This window comes from Cryptomeria japonica, chromosome 5 (assembly GCF_030272615.1).
Source record: "Cryptomeria japonica chromosome 5, Sugi_1.0, whole genome shotgun sequence".
Classification (NCBI taxonomy): domain Eukaryota; kingdom Viridiplantae; phylum Streptophyta; class Pinopsida; order Cupressales; family Cupressaceae; genus Cryptomeria; species Cryptomeria japonica.
Window position 1 is genome coordinate 895,758,873 of NC_081409.1, and position 24,191 is coordinate 895,783,063.

At 41.0% G+C, this 24,191-nt stretch overlaps 1 protein-coding gene across 1 annotated transcript in view; it reads right to left on the reverse strand.

Moving 5' to 3' along the window:
* The window catches only part of LOC131033598 (chloroplast envelope quinone oxidoreductase homolog), a 49,775-nt gene that overhangs the window by 21,072 nt on the left and 4,512 nt on the right, over window positions 1-24,191 (reverse strand). Inside the window, exon 2 of the mRNA XM_059220286.1 lies at window positions 185-326. Coding sequence (XP_059076269.1) covers window positions 185-326 — 142 coding nt within the window. The remainder of the gene's footprint in view (window positions 1-184; window positions 327-24,191) is intronic.

The following is a 24,191-nucleotide window of genomic DNA, read 5'->3' on the forward strand; positions in this document are numbered from 1 at the left end:
GTCTTCTCTAATTGATATTCTGTTGCAACTTACATCATGCATTATCTAGTTAGGTTATACATCCATAGAAACAGTGTTTTAATGAGTAGGACAGTGAGATCAAACATACATCATGCAAATATTGTTGATCTCTGAAACTTTATGCAAGAAAATGGCCTTGAAATACAAAGATCTACTCTCTTACCTGGAGTACAAGGTAATCCACTAGGATAAATTGGACGAAATTTGCCTTGTTGACATTTGCAATCAAATGGATTCAAACTAGCTGCCTCCAACTTCACCAACAGTTCACCTTTCTTTGGAGTAGGGATTGGAATATGCACAAGCTGCAATATGCAGAAACATTGTCTCATGCATCTTTGAATAAATATACAAGCTAAATTGTGATGCAACAGCATGAAATTTACGTGCATTCTTTACAAACTGATTTCACAATAAGTCATTCTTTATCAGGTGGAACAAAAGGATCAAATATTTGCAGCCATAACAAATGAGCAGACTGCCATAGATTACATGGTTGAAACATCTAAAAAAAATCCTTAAAGAAGTTCAGTGAGTGTAATTTATTTTCGTAGCCTTAGCTTATAAATAAATGTCAATTTTGCAGAAGTGACTGATGCAATTTAATAGGTTCTTCAGACCCCCAAAATCTGAAAGACATTTAGATTGGTTGTTGTCATCACCATCACAACCACCACCATCATCATCAATAAGTTGCTTATGATCATGATAATTATTATTTTCCAATTTAAGAACTAGCTCTGTCAGACGCAAATATTTATTTTAGTGCATGGGCTTCCTCATTCATCTGGTTAGAAATTTGGAGACAAAAGTACTTTATATTCCTTGTAGTAGATTTCTGGATAAGATCATGTGCAAGTTTTTAGATCAATGTTTCGGATCACACTCTGTGATCCATCGTCAGGATGAATGAGAGCATAAGAAGCAAAAAATGAGATGTTGCAGACCAAGAGGAACCTTAAAAAGGTGGGAGAAGGGAAAGGAAGGAAACAAGAGAGTACGCAAACCAAGGGGGAAATAATAATAAAAAACTAAGATAAAGATAAACTTAAATAATAAACCTCAACCAAAAACCAAAAAGACAAGTAAAATAACAAAGGACCAAAAGAAATTTAACACAAAAACACCAAAGAAACCAACACACAAAAAAGAAGCAAGAAACTAACCAAAACAAAAAAGACTAAATACAACAAAAAGCCAAAGAGAAACCTATAAATATAATAAAAACAAACAAATACTAATAGTAATGAAAAGAAGAAAAATAAGAATAAAATAAAATAAAACTAAAACTATACAAACACACTCCCAAACATAATTAAATAAACAAACAAAAAATGAATCCAATTATATATATATATATATGAGAAAATCATGATTCAGAAGCTGAGAACCAGCTTGCACGAACAAACAGTGAAAATGGCAGATGAAGCAACCCAAAAAAGTGCCATTGGAATAAATAGAGCAATAAGCTCTTTTTTCTAAACATATTTCCCGTCTTTGGTTGTTTTATGGTTTGTGCTGGGAAAAGTGTTTGGGTATGTTTTTTAATTTTGAAGGTAGCAGAAGAATATTGATTGCAAAAAGAGGACAGAAAGTTGTTAATCATTCCTGCTCTTTTCATGATCAATATTCCACTGTCACATCCTCACCACAATCTAAACTTAAGGGCATCAATCTCTTCAGTAGGAAAAATAAATTGCATGCCCTTGATCTCAATTTCAGATCTTTGATCTGTTTCAAGTGTATATATGCACAAAGTAATTTGTATGGGCTTTCTATCTTGTAAGATAGAATATTTACTAGGCAAGTTGATCACCTTGTTGGAAAATCTGATGTCAAAGAGGCCTAATCTAAACAATTGCAACTGAATGCCACGACAGAATATCAATCAGAACATTAGAACACAAAAAGCAAGACACCAAAAGTAATAGTTAACAAGTGGGGCAACAGTTTAAAATAGGAGCAGAAGTTAAATATAAAATCAGGAAGATAAAACTAGGACTGCCATTTGGTTTTTGAAAGCATGGCTATGCTTATAGTATTTCCTTTCATTGTTATAAGTAGATGTTTAGATCATTGTTAAGGTGGCAAACAATAGATCAAAAGAAAAGAATCCATGAGAGTGTAGAAGAAGAAATTTAAAGTTTTGATTCGAAGTTCAAATGATGTTGAAGTGGAGTAACAGATTAATTTGATTTAATATAAAGAGAAAATTGTTCCAATAAGTCTTGAACGGATTTTAGATCTTTTTGAAGGGAATTTATGCTTTTATATCTTGTTCTGCCCCCATTCCATACAAAATTAGGTAACAATTAGAAAGATTTAAATCAAATTAATGAATTCTGAGAATTTAAGAATGAAAGATAATGAAAAAGTTATTGCGGTAAACATACAATGAATAAAATGAGAACATATAGTGAAAAGTAATGTGATTGTGAAGGATATCTCAGGACCCGTTACACCCAAGTGGTTGTATATTGTTATTACTTTGAAGAATTCAATACTTAAAGAGTGAAGAGTTGATTGGATCATTACTTACCGATGAAGGTATAGTGTATGGGTGGTTTAGATCTAGTGTTTATGTCAAAGGTAAAGATCAACAATAATTAAAGAGAAAGCACTAGTTTTTCTCAAAGCAATAAGGAGGAAATCATAGCAAGGGCTTGGTTCTAACTTCAAAGGAAGAGGACAAAGTATAAGTGTATATGGTGAAAATGGATAGCAATAAACAACAATATTGAAAGACTAAAATGGATTCAACCACCAAACCCTAGCCTAACAATGAACAAAGATCCACCATAACATATGAAGATAACCTAAGACAATGCAAAATAACTCAAAAAAATCACAAAGATTATACCATCACATGTCCACTAGGGTTTTTGATCTCCATTCTTCCTATCTCCATTGATCTTGTTTGATATGCTTGCTCTCAGATTTTTGTATGCACAAGAGCTCAACAAAGAACGGAATGTGGTTGCAAGTAGGATCGTAGTGTAGCCAAGTCCTCCAAAATTAGTCATTAGGGTTTGGTAATGAAGAAAGCATCTCCTTAAATAGAAGACACAATAGAAAATGGAGGGTTAAGATTGAGAGGTGTAAAAAGAGAGGTCGGCTAGGATTAGAGGGTAGGTATAAGAAATACCAAAATAATGAAAGGGGTAGGTAGTGTAGGAAATAAGAGATGAATGACATGTGTCATGTGTAGAAAAGGTTAATGAATTAATTAAATAAATAAAGATTTATTTAATTAATAGAAGAAGTAGGGCAATTAAATAAATAAAATATTTATTTAATTTAGGAAAGGGATAATTTAAATAAATAAATGTATTTATTTAAATGAGAAATAAGGCTAGAAGAGGATAAATGAATTAATTAAATAAATAAAGATTTATTTAATTAATAGAAGAATTAAGCTAAAGTAATTAAATAAATAAAATATTTATTTAATTAGACATGACAATTTTAGGTGTCTACATTTTGCCCCTCTTTGAGACAATGCGGCTTGTCGCGTTGTTTCAAAGAAGATAAGATGAACTGATACAGAGTTGCCCCAGGATGGGAATGATATGCCCCCTCGAGAGATTGGATGAAAAAGTCTGGAAAGATTGCAGACAATCTCGCGATAAGAAAGATGGGATAGAATGGACTGATTGGATAAAGTGACAAAGTCACGGGATGAGGAAGACTGACTCGGGAAATGAGGGCGAGGGCCAGGGTAGGCTATAAGATAGACCACGGGCAAAAGACATCCTCATTGTCATTCACACCCTTACGAGATCACAGTGCAGAGCGAGAAAAGAGCAGCAGCAGTCAGCAGCGATGGCATTCGTTCATAGATTCGACCGTGTCCGTCGATTCCAGCGACCAGCCGATGCAGGAGAGCCAGTAAGTACCCGAAAACCTCCTCGTACTTTCACGCATTTCAAGTTTTGTCATTAATGCATGTTTAGGAGCAATAAATGCGCTAGAAATAGGGTAGTTTAAAAGTGCAAAAATGCGCAACCGCGTCTGTGTCAGCGCCAGGCGCGTCTGTGTCCAACAGGCGCGTCTGTGTCGGGTCCAGGCGCGTCTGTGCCTGGAACCGCGTTTGTGTTGAATGCGGACGCGTTTGTGAAATTCAGTAGCGTCTGTGTTTTTTAATAGCGTTTATGTCATGCAGGGACGTCTGTGTTCCCTGGTCGCGCTTATGTCTGGCATAGGCACGTTTGTGTTTAGGAAGCGCGTCTGTGTTGCAGAAGCGCGTTTATGCAGTCTATAAGCGCGTTTATGAGTTAAAAGCGCGTGTGTGTTGAAAAAGTGCGTTTTATGTGTTTAAATGCATGGTTTTAGTCCTTTAGGTCAAATCGGCGGTTCTGTGATGAACATACGCTGTCGATTGGATAAGCTGCTGAGAGGATACACTCCAGCAGGTCCTCTAGGAAGATTAGGATAGATCAAGGCACTTTGTGATGAACAGGGAGCACCAGGATATGCAGCACTTTGTGATGAACAGGGAGTGCGAATGTGAGTGACACTTTGTGATGAACAGGGAATGTCACACACGTAGTACTTTGTGATGAACAGTGAGCACTACTAGGATAAATAGCAACACTTTGTGATGAACAGTGAGTGTCACTAGGGTAGATAGCCATATGCATTTGGGTAGCGAGTAGCATTTGGGTAGCGAGTAGCATTTTGTGATAAACAGTGAATGCCACGATAACTAACAAGATTGATTTGCTTGACTGCAGGAGTATTTGCCGATGTTGGAGTCACGGGAGAGATTCCCATCGACTCAGAGACTGCGTCCAGAGTTGTCCATCCAGGACATGATTTCCATTGAGGAGATGGGTCTCACATATATGCTCTATGTGCCCGAGTTTCGGGCAAACATGGGGTTGCTGACTGCATTGGCCGAGAGATGGCATTCAGAGACATGCACGTTTCACCTGCCGATGGGTGAGATGACAGTGACACTGGAGGATGTATACAGGATATTACATGTTCCTATTGATGGAGAGTTGATCCCCTACGACCGTGACGGTGACAGGGAGGCCTTGAGACGGGTTTTTCAGGATCCTGAGTTGGAGATGAGAGCAGGGCATGTAGCCTGGGACACCATGACTGCCACAGGATTGGCATTGCCGGCAGTTATTGGGGGAGTTATCAGTGGATACCTATGTCCAGACAGGGCCACACGAGGATTGGCAGTGGGCTGGGGAGGGGCCTTGGAGACGCTGATGGCAGAGCACACTAGGTATGCATGGGGGCCATGTGTCCTAGCACATTTGTACTATGAGCTGCATCAGTTTGTATACCACGGATCAGTGGGGCTGGGCTGCGGTGTGACTCTATTGCAGGTGTGGGCCTATGAGCACCTTCCAGTGACGAGGCCGATTCATTTCAGAGGCAGAGGACAGGGACAGAGTTTTGTTCATTTGTATGCCATGATCACATCCCAGCCTCGGATTGGGAGATTGGAGCACTGGAGGAGAGTCATTGATGACATTGATATGGTGATCTGGAGGCCGTACCTGGGGTGCGAGGAGTGGGGGGACGATGCACTGGAGCTGCCCTACACCTTCCGGAGCAGGTACCTGATTGGGCGGACGCCCTATATATTAGAGAGACAGCTGGTGGATAGGGTATGCAGGCAGTATGGCCGGATTCAGAGGATGCCCCGAGGCTCGGGTATGTATGCCTGTACTGTTAGAGATCAGGTGCAGTTTGGCCCACTGCTATCTTATGATCAGGCAGTGATGCAGCTAGCGGAGATGATGCCGATGCCATGGGACATGTGGCCAGAGGTAGATGATGCAGGGATGGACGCAGAGTACTCTGCGTACTGGGCAGAGCATCCATTTCCGAGGTTGACAGATCCGGCAGAGCCAGTGGATGGAGAGGGTGGAGGAGATGATGATGAGGGAGGAGGGGATGCAGGTAGGGGCCGGCGGAGGCGGAGGGGAGTGGTGGGAGAGAGACGGGTAGCACCTCGGAGGGAGGGAGGTCAGGAGAGAGCAGCTCCAGTGGTGAGAGGACGGGGTGGACTGCCCCTACAGGTGCCAGCAGCACAGGGTCCCAGAGAGGGACAGAGACAGGTGCAGCCAGAGGGACAGAGACAGGTACAGCCATAGGTACCTATACAGGCACAGGGACAGGTGCAGGCAGAGGCACAGGGACAGGCACCTGTAGAGGAGGAGCCACAGGCAGGGACGGAGAGTGGAGACTCCGAGGAGGATGAGGTGGTGAGGCTGCGGGAGATCTGCCAGGGCCAGGCAGATGAGATTGAGGATTTGGTTCGAGAGAGGAACCACCTCAGGATCAGGGTCCGAGATACAGAGCGGGAGAGGGATCAGGCCATTCAGAGATATACCGAGGCCGAGACAGCTCTGAGGGCAGGTAGGCGGGCAGCAGAGGATGCAGGGGCAGGCTACGCCTATGTTTTGCGAGCGGGAGAGGAGATCGCCTACTGGAGGGATCTATATTATGCAGCCGTGCCAGCAGAGCAGCGGGCTAGGAGCTTCCAGAGGTCGTCGCGCACAGCGACGGCTACGGGAGGGAGCCGCAGGAGACAGGCATCCAGCGGTGGGGTTATGGGGCCTCCACCACCACCAGAGGGACAGGGGGATCCAGGGGCAGGGCCATCTACAGCTCAGACTCCGTCGAGGCGAGGTGGCTCCGAGGGAGGGAGTTCCTCATAGCTATAGTGGGCTCCCATTGTATCAGTAGATGTATCATTGTTGTATTGTAGACACCTGCGGGTGATTCTTTTGTAGCCATATGATTCTTTTGACATCATTGTATTATGACACATTTGATTGATTATATATATGAGATGATTCATCTTTTGCGGCAGCTATATGCATGTGTACCTTATGTGATGAGATGTTCTTATGTGATGCATGTTTTATGATATGGATGCTTATATGATGCAAGGCCATATATTTTTGTTCTTTCATGTTGTATATGTGATGCATGATGCGAATGAAAATGTATGTGATGCAAATGATTATTTACATAATGAAAATGTGAGATGTGCTAACATGTGTTGTATGCAGGATGTGATGCCATTATAATATCTATATGTATGAAATGCTTATATGTGGTGATGCAGGTGCAACTATATGAAATGCAAATGTTTTTGGTGTGTCATTATACTCAGTCATGTGATAGCGGGCTACGCGGACTCGAGAAGGACAATGGAAGTCAATCAAGAAAGGGGGATGGAAGACAGAAGATATGAACGTGAAAGAGCTTCTTGTGCGTTATCATCATTGAGCTTTATTATGGCAGAATAGGTTATGACAATCGAGGCATATGTTCGGCCCAGAAAATCATTGTACCTGTTTGCATGGAGATAAGACAGTCACAAACAAGGAATGCCCCAGTTCACACTAGACTCACAGTGTCCTCATATCCTTGGACAAGTCATAGTATTACTAAAAGACAATCCACAGACAGCAAATGCAAATAAGTGACGATACCCCATCCTCGCCTTTCTAGTCAAAGACATCCTGGAGATAGAATCTCTAGTCAAAGACATCCCGGAAAAGCTAAAAGACATGTCACCAAAAAGATAAAACCAAAAGAAAACCAAGACTCGACACCCACATCCACTGTAGTCCTTAAGTTTGTGTCTCTTGTCACTTGTTTAAGTCAAATTTTGATTGTGGTCACAATGTTCACTTTCACAAAAAGGATAGATAGCACTGAACCATATGTTGTCTGAGTCTGTTAAAAGATTTGATTTTGTTGAAGCCCATTGTTGCTGCTGTGTCTCCTCGGAAACTGACTGAATCCATGAAACTGATACCTTATTGTGGAGAAGATGGAACTTTATTGCGGATCTGCGATGCAAAATGTTGCTTTATTGCGAATTGTGCGCGGATAGACTGAAGAGAGCTGAAAGAAACTGTATTCCTCGAAACATGTGATGTTCTCGGTTCCACACCCATTACTAGACGCAGGAATTGGCCGTAGTCACAGATAGGATCTGATTTATTATGGATGGAAAGAGAGTGAAAAGGGAGGGTTTATTATGAATGGCTGACCAATCTTGGGTAGATCAATAACCAGCCATGATGGGAATGGGTAAGTTTATTGTGAGTGAATTGGTCGTGATTGTGTGCGAAGTGAAAGAATGAAAGGGAATCCTGAAAGAGGGAGGAGCAAAGTCCCTACGCATGGCGCTGGTGACCCAGTTTTCACCATGGTACTTGCCCAGGGCGCCACCGAAGTGGTTTTCACCGTTGGACGAAATTATTTCTCTTTACTTTTTTTTTGGATTTTGCAATTTTTTTGTTGTCACAAGGCGCCTGTTTGCCAGGTTTTCACCAAGTAACGATTTTTTTGTTTTAAAAATTTTTTTTTGTATTTTTGAATTTTTTTTGATTTTTTTTTTTTGTGTTTTTGCATTAGGATACTCAAAAAGAGCTTATGTGTAGAACCTGCGAAGGTGCATGCTGTTGATAGGATCCTCCAAAGATTCACCTTCTGTAGTTGAGAGCTGATATGCCCCAGATCCATATGCTGCTGTGATGATGTAAGGACCAAGCCAGTTGGGTTCAAATTTGCCCTTCTTTTCTCTATCTTGTTGATTCTTGGGGTTCTCTCTGAGGACTAAGTCACCTACCTCAAATGTGCGAGGCTTGACCTTGTGATTGTAACTGCGACTCATTCGTTGTTGGTAAGCCTTGAGATGATTAAAAGCAGTATGTCGTCGTTCCTCCAGCAGTTCTAGTTCTTGTAAGCGAGAGACCCTGTAGTCTTCATCGTTGATTATGTTTCTCAAGGAGACCCGTAAAGAAGGTAACTTGACCTCAATAGGCAAGATGGCTTCAGCACCATAGACAAGTGAGTAAGGTGTAGCTCCTGTAGGTGTGCGGACACTGGTACGATAGGCCCAAAGTGCGGGATTGAGTTGGACATGCCAGTTACGGCCAGCGTCGTCGACTGTCTTTTTAAGTATTTTGAGAATTGTTTTGTTAGACGCCTCAGCTTGGCCATTACCTTGGGGGTAATATGGTGTGGAGAAACGATGAGAGATATGGAATCGCTCACAGAGTTCACGAACATCCTGATTCTTGAAAGGACGCCCGTTGTCGGTAATAATGGAAGTAGGAATCCCGTATCGGCAAATGATGTAGTTCAGGATGAAAGTAGCGATTTGTTTCCCAGTAACTTGCGTGAGAGGCACGGCTTCAATCCACTTTGTGAAATACTCTGTGGCTGTGATAATGAATTTATGTCCGTTGGAAGAAGGAGGGTGAATCTTGCCTATGAGATCGAGTCCCCACTGACAAAAGGGCCAAGGAGATGCAAGTGGCTGTAGTTCTTGTGCTGGTGCGTGTATGAGGTCTCCATGAATTTGACACTGCTTACACCTCTTGACAAACTGATATGCATCTTTTTCCATAGTAGGCCAGTAGTATCCAGTCCTGATGAGTTTCTTGGCCAAGGTAGGACCACTAGTATGCGGACCACATATCCCTTCATGCACTTCTCGTAACGCAATCTGAGCTTCGTCACTCTCTAAACATCTAAGGAGGGTGCCATCTAGACCTCGTCGGTATAGGATATCAGCTAGGATAACGTATCGGGAGGATTGGCGGATGAAAGTGCGGCGTTGGTTGTTCGATAAATCGGGAGGTAAGATGTTGTCGCGAAGGTATGTGAATATGGAACCATATAACTGGGATTCAGGACCAACAACACATATCATTTCCGTGAGAGTGATCTCATATGACGGAATCAGCAGGTTGTCAACCAGGAACTCATAACAGGTCTCATTTTGTGGTAGGTCAATGAGTGAAGCAATTGTAGCCATGGCATCAGCAGCGCGATTCTGTTCTCTTGGTATCTGCTCAAACTCTATCTTTGCAAAGTGTTGTTTCAGATCATCTACCAGTTGTTTGTAAGGCATTAGCTTTTCATCTTTTGTTTGATAATCATCAGTTGCTTGACGGATGACAAGTTGAGAATCGCCAAAAACACGAAGTTCCTGGATCTTCCACTGAACTGCAATTCTTAACCCCGTTGTTAATGCCTCGTATTCCGCTATATTGTTGGTGCAAGGAAATGATAAGCGGTATGACTTTGGTATAGAATCGCCTTGGGGAGTTATAAAGAGTATACCCGCTCCTGCCCCGTGCTGTGTGTATGAGCCATCAAAGTATAGTTGCCATGGCTTTGCAGGTGATATTGTTAGAATGGACTCATCTGGAAATTCTGACTGTAGAGGAACATCATCTATCATGGGAGCATCTGCCAGTTGATCTGCAATGGCTTGTCCTTTGATTGCTTTTCTGTCCACGTATTCAATGTCGAATTCACTCAAAATCATTACCCACTTGGCCAGTCGCCCAGTAAGTGTAGCTTTGTTGAGCAGATATTTTAGTGGATCAATTCTGGCAATCAACTTGGTCTTGTGAGTGAGCATATAATGTCGTAATTTTTGTGAAGCGAAGACCACAGCGAGACATGCACGCTCAATTGGTGTGTAGTTGAGCTCATATCCCACCAATGTGCGACTGATATAGTAGACTGCTTTTTCCTTGCCGTCAGGTATTTGCTGTGCTAGTAGTGCCCCCAGTGCTGTTGGAGTAGCTGATATGTAAAGTAGCAATGGTTGATTCGGAATTGGTGGCATCAAAACTGGCGGGTTCAAAAGATAGTCTTTAAGTGCCTGAAAAGCCTGTTGACAGTTCTCGTCCCATTTGAACTTAATGTTTTTGTGTAGCAGGTGCTGGAAAGGATTACACTTATCTGCAAGTTGTGCTATGAATCTTCGTATGGACTGGAGTCTCCCTTGTAAAGACCGAAGTTGACTGATATTCTTGGGTGGCGGCATGTCCAAGATAGCCTTGACTTTTGCTGGATCCGCTTCTATTCCTCTTTTAGACACAATGAATCCTAGGAGCTTCCCGGAGGTTACTCCAAAGACACATTTCTTTGGATTTAATCTTACCTTGTATTTTTCCAGCCTATCAAAAGCAACTGAAAGTATGTCCAAGTGTGTATTTCTGTCTATTGATTTAACCAAAAGGTCGTCGACATAATCTTCCACCTTTACATGCATGAGATCATGGAAGATAGTCGTCATGGCTCGTTGATACGTGGCACCTGCATTTTTCAGCCCAAAGGGCATGACATTCCAGCAGAAGGTTCCCCATGGACAAGTGAATGATGTTTTATGTTGATCTTCAGGTGCAATCCTGATCTGATTATATCCAGAGAATCCGTCCATTAAAGATAACATCTCATGGCCTGCTGTGAGATCAACAATTAAATCAATGTTTGGTAATGGGAAATCATCCTTCGGACAAGCCTTGTTGATATCCCTGAAGTCTGTACATATTCGGATGCTGCGATCTGGTTTGCTGACAGGTACTAAATTGGAGATCCATTCAGGATAATCAATTGGGCGTATGAATCCGACATCTAGTAATTTCTCCAGCTCTGCCTTGACTAATAATGCCACCTGTGGATGCATTTTTCTCAATTTCTGTTTTACTGGTTTTGCCCCCGGTTTGACTGTTAAATGATGCATTACTAAGTCGGGGTCTAGTCCAGGCATATCAGCATAAGACCATGCGAAGTTGACTTGTCGTTCCTTAAAGAAGCTTATGAACCTTGCTTTCTCGGCCTCTGTCAATGATTGAGCCAAAAATATGTTGTGTGGAACCTCTGCTGTACCAATGTTTGTCTTTATAGTCTCCTCTACCAACATGGATGATTTTTCCTCGTATGATGCGGGGAGAATGTCAAGCCTTCCATCTTCGGGCGCCTCAGAGAGGTTTTCACCCTCAGATACGTCCTTTCTTTTTACTTTTTTAGAGTCAGAGAGCGCCACAGTGTGGTTTTCGCCATAAGACCCTTGTTTTGTCTTTATTTTCACATTTTTGCGACTAGAAGGCCCGACACCCTCACCAAAGTATGCCATGTTATTTAGCTCTATGGCGTATCCTGCTTTATGGTCTCCAAGAGGAAGATCATCGCGAATGCCAAGATAATCCACAATAGCTTCGTCATTTTGAAATGTATCAAACTGTGGTGGTCCATCTTGATCCCAGTCAATGAGTTGGGGGTGAACGAGGGGAAGGTCTTTAGTGTTTTTAGAATCCGCAAGGCTAATAGTGAAGATGTGGTTATATTCAGGTATGTCAAGGTAGTCATCGAGGTCGTCAATGGCACTCTCCTCATCAGTGTCGATCGTGAGTGAGTCCAAATTATCATCACTAGTAGCACCCTCAGGGACAGGTGTCCTCATCCTATGTGATCCTGACCTAGGGCCCTGAAACGAAGCTTGTGCGGGATCCTTATGGGTCGGTTCTTGACCAACTCTGAATTTCTTGTAAAACTCCTCCTCCTCTGTAGGTTCATCTGGCTCTCTAAATGTCTCATTGAGTTCATAATCGCTGGAGGATTTGTCTGAACCCCATTCCCACTCATTGGAGTCTGTGGAATAATTATCCTCTTGTTGAACTTCAGCCACTTTGACTCGCCATATCTGTTTTGTTCTCTTGTTTTGAATCTTGGGGTTTAGAAAACCAAGCCCCTTAGAGCGTTCCCTTCTTGTAGTTAGCTCAGGTTGCAGAGGCTCCATGACACCTTCTTTGCGTAGTCCGAGAGGACTTTTTCCATCATACCCGAATCTCTGCAGAATTTTGAAACCTTTACCATAGTTTTCACAGGGTATTATAATTTGATCATGTGTATCATCTTCAGCATCCTTATATAGCATTTTATATAAACTTTCTTCCTCTAGTTCGCCCCATTTTTGAAAGACGGTAGGATCCCATTTGAGGAGCATGATGGAGATTTGCTTATTTGGATGTGGTCTCCCATATTCCTTGGGGGAGTTCATGACTTGTCGTAAGAACATTGTTTGATTCAGAGTATATTCTCCCATGCCTTTGTCTTGAAACTTGGCTCTAAGTTCACCTTGTTTGGATGTCGAGGGCTTTAATGACTCAGGATCAATATATGCTGAAGAAGGAGTAGCCTCACGATTGCTGGGAATGATAATCTCAGTATGTGATCTCAAGTTATTACAATATATGAATGGATTTGGATCACCATTGACCGTTACCTCGACTCCATTATGAGGAAATTTGATGCACTGATGGTATGTTGATGGGACCGCTCTCATTTCATGAATCCATGGACGTCCTAGCAATATGTTATACGTGAGGTCTAGATCCAGGACTTGACAAATCACGTCCTTTGTTACTGGCCCTATTCTGAGTGGTAAGATGACCGTGCCCTTGGACGAGCGCTCTTCATCATCATAAGCCTTAATAGTGATTTGGTTTGTAGCATTCACAACTTTGTCAGAATATCCCAATTGTCTGATGGTGCTCAATGTACAAATATTAAGACCTGCTCCTCCATCTATCAGGACTCGTTTTATTCGGTGTTTATGTATGAAGGCTTCAATATGTAGAGGTGCATTGTGAGGCTGACTTATGGAGGCGTCATCGGCTTCTGTAAATGTGAGGGAGTGTGGAACGGATAGGTATCCCACCATGGCTTGAAACTGATCCACGTTTAGATCCGTAGGGACAGCAGTATCTCTCAAGGTTTTGTCAAGGACAGCTTTATGTGCAGGAGATATACGTAAGAGCTCAAGAATAGAGATGAGTGCGGGTGTTTTCCCTAATTGCTCTACAAGATCGTACTCAGGCTTAGTTGACGGAAGATTGGTATTCTTAGAAGAGGTTCCTGGCAATGTGATCTTACCTCGACGGGTTGTAACATGACATTCAGAGGTAGCTTCGGATGAAGATCCCACACCTTTTAGGACAATTTTAGGTCGCTGAGGAGGATTCTCAGGATTTTTATTTTTGATAGTAATGGTAGAAATATGATTGTCCATTGAGATGTGATTAATAGTGGAATCATAATTGTAAGATGTTCTGGTGTAATTGGCTTGATCCTCTGTGACTTTGCCTTTTCCCTTGTCATGTTTTGGGAATGGTTCCTTAAACACCTCATGCTCTTGGTTAGATGAATGTCCCTCAATCTCAATATCTCCTCTGTCAATGAGATCTTGTACAATGTTTTTCAATCGATGGCAATTACTTGTCTTGTGACCCTTGCTCTTATGAAATTCACAATATTCATCATCATTCCACCAATTCGGTTTTACCTTTGGTTCATATGGAGGAAAATCTGGGACCGTGATCACTTTGTTTGCTACAAGCTTTTTGAATACTGATTCAAGTGGTTCTCCCAATGGAGTGTACTTCCTTCGTGGTCTAGCAGCCGTTTGATTGTTCACTTGATTGTTGGTAGAATTTGATCCAGAAAAGATGAACTTTGGTCTCACTGTGTTAGCATCAACAACACCATCATTAACTGTGTTCTTGTTCTTGTTCCAAAACTTTGGTTTGTCTTTTCCCTTAAAGTCCTCTTTGTTTTCTTTGAATAGTTTGATAACTCCTTGTTCAATTAAGACTCTTTCTGTTGCTAGGCCCTTTTCAATGACATCCTTGAATGTAGACAAACAAGCTTTTCTGAGATCATAACCAATAGCCTTGTTAACATTTTGTGTGAACATTTCCACCATTTGTTTTTGCGGGATTTCACAAGAGCATCTGCTAGCTAAGTTCCTCCATCTTTGCAAAAATGACGCAAAAGATTCTCCTTCTTTTTGTTTCGTATTGCACAAGGTAGTAACTGAGACATCTGTTTCAATGTTGTAAGAGAAATGTTGAATGAATGCCTCTGCCAAGTCACCCCATGACTTAATACCAGGAGGTAATTGAGAAAACCATTCCATCGCTTGATCTCCTAAGCTCTGTGGGAACAACCTCATTAAGTATGTTTCTTCTGCCGCTACCTCAATGCAAGCTGTGAAGAATTGTCTTATGTGTGCCTTGGGATCTCCTCTCCCTCTATATTTGTCAAATTTCGGTGTTGCAAAGTGCGGAGGAAACGGAGGCATTGGAATGCTCTTATCAAAGGGATAAGGGCATATATCTCTCATAGTATATGTGGGTTTTGATGTGCCCATGTCTTCCACTTTCTTTTGTAGATCTCTAATTTGTTGCTCCAAATTATTTTTGGGAGGAGATGGATTTCTTGTAGCATATCCCATGTTTGAAACACCCATTTGAGGAGGAGCTTGTTGCATGTATGGATGATACTGATCGTAGACATGTCCATATGGAGGTCTATATTGTTGCGACATGTATGGAGCACTTGGCATAATTTCTTGTTGAGGAACCCCATATCTGTTTTGTGTGTATAAACCATATTCAATGGGCCTTTCATTTTCCATTGTGTTGCCCCCAATTTTGGCATGAGGTCTCCTTGTGTCAAAATTTTGAGGAAGTCCTTGAGTATCCATTTGTCTTGGTTGACCCATATCTTGAACATGTGTTTGAACATAAGGCCTCCATGATGGTCTTTGAGTGTAAGTATCGTGCATTTGAGCTTGTGTATGTGGGATTGCTGGTTTCTGAAGCAAAACTGATGGTGACTCCGGCATCATATTATTTGGTCCTCCACTATTTGGTTGAGTTTGTTGTGAAGGTCTACTTTCCATAAGTTGAGATAAGTCAAAATCATGTGGTATCTTAGCTCCACTTTGTGCCATCATGTTTAGAAAGTATTGACGATCTCTCCTCATTATCTCTTCAACCAATCTATTGAATTGAGGATCCATTATAGATTCTTGTATGTCTCCTGATAGTATTGAAGAATTGTCCACATTATCATTGTGTGTAGCGTTGTGTATAGCGTTTGCGCTTTCCATATTTGGATTGTGTCTATAAACATTCATGTCTGGTAATGTAGTGTGCTCAGGATTGTAGAAGACATCATTGTCATACTCATAAGAACTCATGTTTACGGGTCCTTGAGCTTCTTTAGCTTTTCTCCTAGATTTTTGAAGACGGGTTTCAACCATGAACTAGGTGTTAGACCAATATGTGAGAGACTTAGACGAAAATGACAAGAGTATGTAAGACCAAGAGTTGTATGGAGTGTAAATGAATCTGAAGTTTACTTGCAATGTCCAAAGTGTAAGACCAAGTATGTATGTTGTAGAGTAGGTGTGACTTCCAAAGAGAAGATAGTTTCTCTTGATGAGGTAAGCTGACCTTGACTCTAAGTAAGACCAAATGAGACCCAAAGGTAAGAAACCTTGATGAGGGATCACTTAGCAAAGTGTTGTAGTATGTAGTGTGTTGACAAAGTATAGTGAGGACAAGCAAGTGACCTTTTTGACTCAAGTTTAGACAAGCATGACTGTAAAATGAGGTATGAAGCAATGATGGACTGTGTAAGACCTTAGAACAGGCTGAATGCTAGATGAACCTGAAGAGATAACCTAGGAAGCTCAAGTGTGCCGAAACTGATTTCTTTGTTTTCTTGACTGTTAAACTTTTTTCAAATCCTGACACAGACGCCTCTGTATACTTCACAGACGCGGTTTTAAGACACAGACGCTATTCTGTTTGACACAAACGTGATTCTGAGATTTCCTGTTGATGTTTGCTAAGACTGACAGATTTTTGCAATTGTGGACACAGACGCGCCTGTATACTTCACAGACGCTATTTCCAGACACAGACGTGTCTCTGTTCGACACAGACGCTGATAAAAACACAGACGCTATTCTGTACTTCACAGACGCGTTTATCCGACACAGACGCGGTTTTTAACAGACACAGACGCGTTTCTGTAACCTTAGTGCAATCTTTCCTATCTGTGAATTTGTTTTGCTGTGACCAAATCTGATTTTTCGACTATTTTTCGTGACAAGAGGACACAGTGTTGATGACCCAATGTTTGCAGACTGTTTAGACTCCAAAAAGTGTGTTGTTTGATGTAAAAAAAATTTTGCATACACTTGAAGACACAAAAGACACAATGTTTTGCTGTTTTGTCTTGATTGTTTGAGTGTTTATCATAAGTCAAGCACAATTCTTATGGCTGGCCAGGACAATAATTGTTGATCCCACATGGGGTTTTACCCCCGAGGCTACGCTATTCAGAGCGGATACTTAGATGCTTGACCTCACTGGCTCCACCCTCGGCACTCACTTCTCGGGTCAGCCAAGCATCAGTCCCCATGAAAACTCCCCATGGCGAACTTTGTATCTCTACTAAGAACCGTATGTGTGTGGGCCGCTACCAGAGGTCCGACCTCCTGCCTCAACAACTAGAAGGATTTGGGCATCTAAAACAATGAGGTGCTAGTAAGGGCATCCGCTCGTGTGGCCATACATGCGGCACTTTCAGCTCTGTAAATACAGAAGGCTCCCAGCCGGTAGGGGTTACGCCCTACAAATGATCAAATAAATTTGATCAAACGGGTTTATGGGGAGACATAGTGTCGGTATGAACTAATCAGCACACGTTATTCATAGTTTTCACCATGAATACATTTGATTATAGTGGCTTGGAAGAAGATGGCTTTTCTTTTGCTACCACTTGGGTCGTTCTCTTCTCACTAGTAGTCCTAATGACCACACGGGAAGACAGGCCCTCTAAAGAATAAACACAAAGAGCCTATTGCTCAAGACACAAAAGACAATGGTTCAATTTTAGTGCACCAATTGAAGTGTTTGCTAAGCTATGAAGACAAGGCACACAAATAAAATTACAAAACCCTAGCTAAGGCCCTGCAACAAAATTGTTAGTAGTTTGGGTTGTTTCAAATGATAACCCCTTCCTGCAAGCACACAAGTTAGGTAAATTTTAAGAAAACCCAAAAAGACTTTGTGAAAAGGGGCCTTCAACAAAAACGTATTTGTCTCCAAAGTAAGCTGCACAAACCAGGTTAGCTAGATCTGCAAAGGTTAGCCAAAAATAAACCAGATCTGAAACCCTAAGTACAAAATCCGAAAACCCGAATCGAAAAACTTGAAAAAAATTTTGTAAAACAGAATGCACAGACGCTGTTATACCAGACACAGACGCGTCTGTCCGACACAGACGCGGCTCTGTGATTCGCAGACGTGATTTCAGAACACAGACGCCTTTTTATTCTGCAGACGCGATCAGAGGGTTCACAGACGCGACTTTCGGAAACCTGCAAAAATAGAAAATGACAGAAACACAGACGCGATAAAAGATGTCACAGACGCCTCTGAAATACAAAAACGCGATCCGAACACTCGCAGACGCGAAAAAAACCTAAAATGTCGTCGAAATCGTCCGATCTGCAACTTCAAAAATGCAAAATCTGCAACAAAATGTTAAATGCAAAGGGACAAGAGTCCCACCGGGCGTGCCAAAATGTATATGGTGAAAATGGATAGCAATAAACAACAATATTGAAAGACTAAAATGGATTCAACCACCAAACCCTAGCCTAACAATGAACAAAGATCCACCATAACATATGAAGATAACCTAAGACAATGCAAAATAACTCAAAAAAATCACAAAGATTATACCATCACATGTCCACTAGGGTTTTTGATCTCCATTCTTCCTATCTCCATTGATCTTGTTTGATATGCTTGCTCTCAGATTTTTGTATGCACAAGAGCTCAACAAAGAACGGAATGTGGTTGCAAGTAGGATCGTAGTGTAGCCAAGTCCTCCAAAATTAGTCATTAGGGTTTGGTAATGAAGAAAGCATCTCCTTAAATAGAAGACACAATAGAAAATGGAGGGTTAAGATTGAGAGGTGTAAAAAGAGAGGTCGGCTAGGATTAGAGGGTAGGTATAAGAAATACCAAAATAATGAAAGGGGTAGGTAGTGTAGGAAATAAGAGATGAATGACATGTGTCATGTGTAGAAAAGGTTAATGAATTAATTAAATAAATAAAGATTTATTTAATTAATAGAAGAAGTAGGGCAATTAAATAAATAAAATATTTATTTAATTTAGGAAAGGGATAATTTAAATAAATAAATGTATTTATTTAAATGAGAAATAAGGCTAGAAGAGGATAAATGAATTAATTAAATAAATAAAGATTTATTTAATTAATAGAAGAATTAAGCTAAAGTAATTAAATAAATAAAATATTTATTTAATTAGACATGACAATTTTAGGTGTCTACAATAAGCATCCTTTGTGAAGAGGTAAGGCAAATTTATTGTAGGAAGGCTGCAAGTGCAGTGTTATTATTGCAAAAGATTTGATTATATAGAGAGACTTCAAATGATAAAGTTTGTACTATGTATAAGAAACAAGGAAAAAACATAATTGCTACTATAGAGATGACAAAGAACCAAATCTTCTCATTGACAGTCAAAGCAAGTGAATCAATTTTTAGTTATATTACTTGTTGACGTGTTTTTTAGGACTACGTCAAACATAGAATAAAGTACCTATGGTCACCTTACTCTCTCTTGATCAAAATTAGTCCATATGCTAAGATTGCATGAAAAGTTGAAACGGCTAACTCCAAGGTTCCTTCAATGCGTGGACGTGACTTAGTCAGTTGATGGGTTTGTTGTTAACCCGAGGGGCCTTACATATGTTCACCGAAGATTTGTAGGTTCAAGGATTTTTATGCTAATGATTTGCGCTGAAAGCTCTATTTTTTGGATTTTGGGGGTTTTAAAATATGCTGAAAGTAAATGAGAATAGGGTAGAGAGAACTATGCTACGTCTAATATAATCCTAAGAACAAGAGACGAGATCACTCATGCAAAATCAAACCACGTTTTGTTTCACTAGCAGAGCACAACCACGCGAAGGTGGTGCAATCTTCAAAGGGTGTGTAAAGATTTTTCAGATCACCAATGTAGACCATCAAATCGAACAATCTTCATTGGTAATCGAAGTTAAGCATACACACATAACAGAGGCTCAGGCTAACTTTGCACAGTATGCAACAATCAACTGCGCACCAAAAGTATGAGCTCAGACTTTGCAGCAAGTAATCCTATCAAATCCAGTTCTTCTAACAACATAAAGCAAATTTTATTCTAACTAAAGAGAGCAAGACCATGCAGATTGCTAAAATAGAACAAGAATACACCATCAAAATCGAACAATGTATTAAGTTGGCTACTTCAACAATCCTTAGCAACAATCTCTAACAACAATCTCTTCTCCCTTACAAATGAGGGGGGTCACCTCTTTATATAGGCTTCTGGCCTTGACCACATGCAAACCCTAATTAGGGTTTATCCCTAAAATATTCTCCACGCAAGATGCAACAAGGTGGGAATCAACAATTAATACCCATCATTCCCATATACAATTATTTCAAAAGCCCAAAAATGGCGTCCATTAGTGCATTCAATGCACCCCATTACATCAAACTTGCCCAAAATACAACAAACATTCCCATGCAAGAAATAAATGCCCATCATTCCCCATGCGACAACTACATGCGTAGAGAATCTGCCATAAAACCATTAACAAGACGACTGCATGCAAGAAGATTCCTCATGCATTCAACATGCATTGACCGGGCTGCCACTAAGTCAAAAATATTCCAATAGTAAATGCGCCGCCACTATTCAGCCAAAAGTTTCTCGTCCAAGAATGAACAACCATTATCCCGTTCATTTATTGCATATGCAATGAATTTACTGATGACAACCTTCAACTCTCCGACGGAAATACTTGGCACATTTTCAATATCAAACTCCATCAAAGTAATTTCCTCCTCTTGGAAAAGAAGCCTTCCCATTCCATCATGATTTCTTGTGTCCTCTTCATTGTACTAGAAAATGAAGAAACATTTGCAAAATGTTCCTTAGTGAATGAACCTACGAAGAAGAACTTGTGCAACTGAGATTTCAGGGAGTTCACTGTTACTCCATTCTGATTGAGTTTCTTTGTGAACAATGCTTCAATTGCATTGATGACTTCTTCATGCACCCTTCTAATCGAGTCTTTCAAGGTTAAAGACTCCATACTAAATTTGTCAAAGATGTTCTTTCCTGAGAAAACAGTGCAGAACCATCAAGGAAAGTCATAAGCCTCATTCTCCTGAGTTACTTTCCCATCAATTAATGTTCGCACCAAAAGCTTTGTTAGAGCCCTGAGCCGCGGAATGGTTAAGTCCTGATATATGTGAACATCTTCCCACAATCCTTCCGCTACCTCCAATCTGTTCAAAAGGGCCATGAACCTTGAATGAAGCTGAGCCAAGTCCTCGATAAGTTTTCCTGCTTCAGTGTAAACATCCTCTATCCACTTCCTGGAATTTTGTGCCATTGCTCTAATTACTTTCATATCATCAACAACTTCCTTAGGAAGAGAAGAAGGAGGAATGAAGGACTTGCCTCCCTGAGTGGTCGTTTAAAACTTATGATGTACTCGCATAAAGCTCTATTTTCTTCCCTTAACCTCTTACATTTCGCCTTTGTCTTCAACATCTTTTCCTTCATGGCTAAGGAAGATCCTTCGAAGTCTCCAATTACTTGTCCCATGGAAGCAAGACCAAGATCAACTTGTCTGATAACATAATCTTCTTGCCTGATTTCATTCTTGTCCTTATCCATTGCAAGCTCAACAATGTGCAAGGTCTGAGATCCAGATTCTTCCCTCATAACCTTAGAAAATTTTCGGGGAGACTTCTTTCTTGCTGGTTGATCCATCCTCTTCAACAACTCTTCTAATTCCCGGGCTGGATCAATTTCTTTTTTTGGTTCCTTCATCAACCTCTCTATCAACCAATCAGGAGTGGGAATGGAGTGACTATGGATTTTCATGTGCTCTTGCTCTTGTGATTCTTCCTCCATTTCGCCAAGGATGGCCTCTACAAAACTATCCTAATGAGTCTCTTCCTAGTGTGGAGGACTTTCTTGTCTTTGACCTCTTCGTTGATTGGGTCTATGTGAAGCACTAATGTTAGTATATCTGGTGCTAGAGTATTACCTGGAGGTGGATCTGCTAGATGTGCGAACATCTCTACCTCATGTACATTGGAAGAACTTGTCGATGACTACACCCTTTCTTCCCTTACTCTATTCTGCAGAGGTTCTTCATGTTGCATTCCTTGTTGAACTTCCTAAGGAACTTCCTAATGGATTTCATGCTAGGCTTCATGATGAACTTCCTACTGGATATCTTTCTTCCTTGTTGTCCTTGGCCTCTTCAGAGCACTTTTCCCTCAATCAATCTGGACTTCTCCTTCTGCCTGGGCCTGTGAAGATCCTTCAGTTGTTTCACTATGGGAATCTAGACTTCCCATCAACTGATTTGTCAAATGAACATTTCCTTCTGTCAACTTCCTTATCTGCTAATCAACCCAGTGCTTAGTGAATTTTAGCACCGGTCTAGCCAGGATATTCAAATCATCAATTTCGGGCTCCGACCAGTCTGGCAATTGAATAGGCTGATCTTTCATTTTCTAAAATTCAGATTGCATTAGGTCCGAATTCTCTTTCACCTGATCTGGCACTTGGTAAATTTCACTTATCCTGATGGTGTCAAGGGGTAGTTTGGAATACATTTTCCTCTGGACTTCAAGGTCATCCTCGACACTTGCCCAATAATCTTCTAAGTGAAATTTGTGTATGAATTTCATACCAACAACCTTTCTGATTTCGCGGTAAGGATCATGCTGAGCTCTCGATGTATAAAATGGCAGGCGATAGAATACTAACTCCTTCGATGAACTCTCAGTTGCTTCCAAACCTGGGCATATTTCCATGAAATCACCTAGGACAATTGAGAATTCAATAGACTACTTCTTCTTCTGTAGTTGATCATAAGTTGTCAACTGCCTCATGAGTTCCAACAATATGAATTTGTCAGATGGATACCTTGGCAATTTGTATGACTAGAATGAGAATCCCTATGTCCTGATGCAGGTGAATTTTGGAAACTGTAAGAACGTGGTTCCATACTTCTGAACCAAGGCCCTTGGTTGTGGCAACACCCTTACGTGTAATTGTTTCTGCATAAGCCGCGTCAAGTACATAGTGAAGGTGTCGTTCGCTAGCCTATAAGAACTAACATTGTGAAGATGCAGCTAAGGATAACACTCATGCACTTTCAATTGTGTTGGTTCGCAACCCATGATTCCACTTGCTAGCAAACCATCAAATCCTCCCCTTCGTGCAAGCATATAATTACGTAGGAGCTCATGAAGAAGGATTGAGACTTTCTTTCTGTCAACCTCATCTGTTGTTCGTGCAAGTAATGACTAATCAATATGGCCCAATCAACTAGCTCATTTGCATTCATGATCTCGCCGATGTAGAAGAACATCCATGTTTCAAAATTCATAGTATGTGAACATCCTATTACCCTACTCAACATCTTTATCAAATCCACATATTCATGTTTGAACTCAAAGATAGTGAGTCTTTGGCATTTTGGAAATATGTGGCCTAGGCTTCAGCCACCATTGTTTGTTGATCATGTCAGCACATCTGGCAGGACCTGCATCATACACTGTTTGAGCTCCATTGATAGTCCTATATGTCATGGAATGGTGTGAAGGAATTCTGAAAGCTTCACCAATTGACTCCAGAGTCAATGTTGCCAACAACCTGTCATCTGACGTTGAAATTGTCTTTCGCTCCGAATTATAATGCTTTGCACATTCTAAAATCAAATGTGGACACTGAATAGCAGGAGGAAAACATGTTGCTGCCAACAATTCTGCTCTTGACAAACTTGATAGTCGTTGGTGATGGATTATGTCCTGTTGTTCCGAACATTTTGACCTTGAAGGAAGCCAGGTTGAATGTGCCCAAATTTGTATCGCTAATTTCCTTCCACCTGGAATTCCTCTGGGAACTAGGAAGGAAACCTTTCATCTCTTCCTTGATCAGTGTTTTCCTAGTGATAGTAGCCACCTTGCTTGATTTCGTCGTCCTGAAAAGCACCTTGAAAATGATAAAAAATCGACTAAGTATGACCCTTCTTCACTTTTCCAATTCTTCTTTCTTAAATCCTGCACGTGAGAAATGAAATGCTTCTCCACGCTTATATAGAATTCTTCAAATCGTACTACTAAGTTGGGAGGCATTAATTTAGCAATTGAATTTAATATGCGTCATACTTTCCCAATCATTGCGCCATGCAAACGGAACTTCCCTTGTTATTGAGTTCAAATTTGGAAGCTTCACTTAATGCACTAAGTCATGCATCATACTTAGAATATTCCCTTTGCCAATTCATTAACTTTCCATTCTTTCAAATTTTGGAGGGAAATTGGAATATTCTTCATGATTCGCTTGATTCTCCATCTTAGCTTGACTTTTCCTGCTCCGGGAGGAATTTTCCATGCTTCTCCAACATCTCCT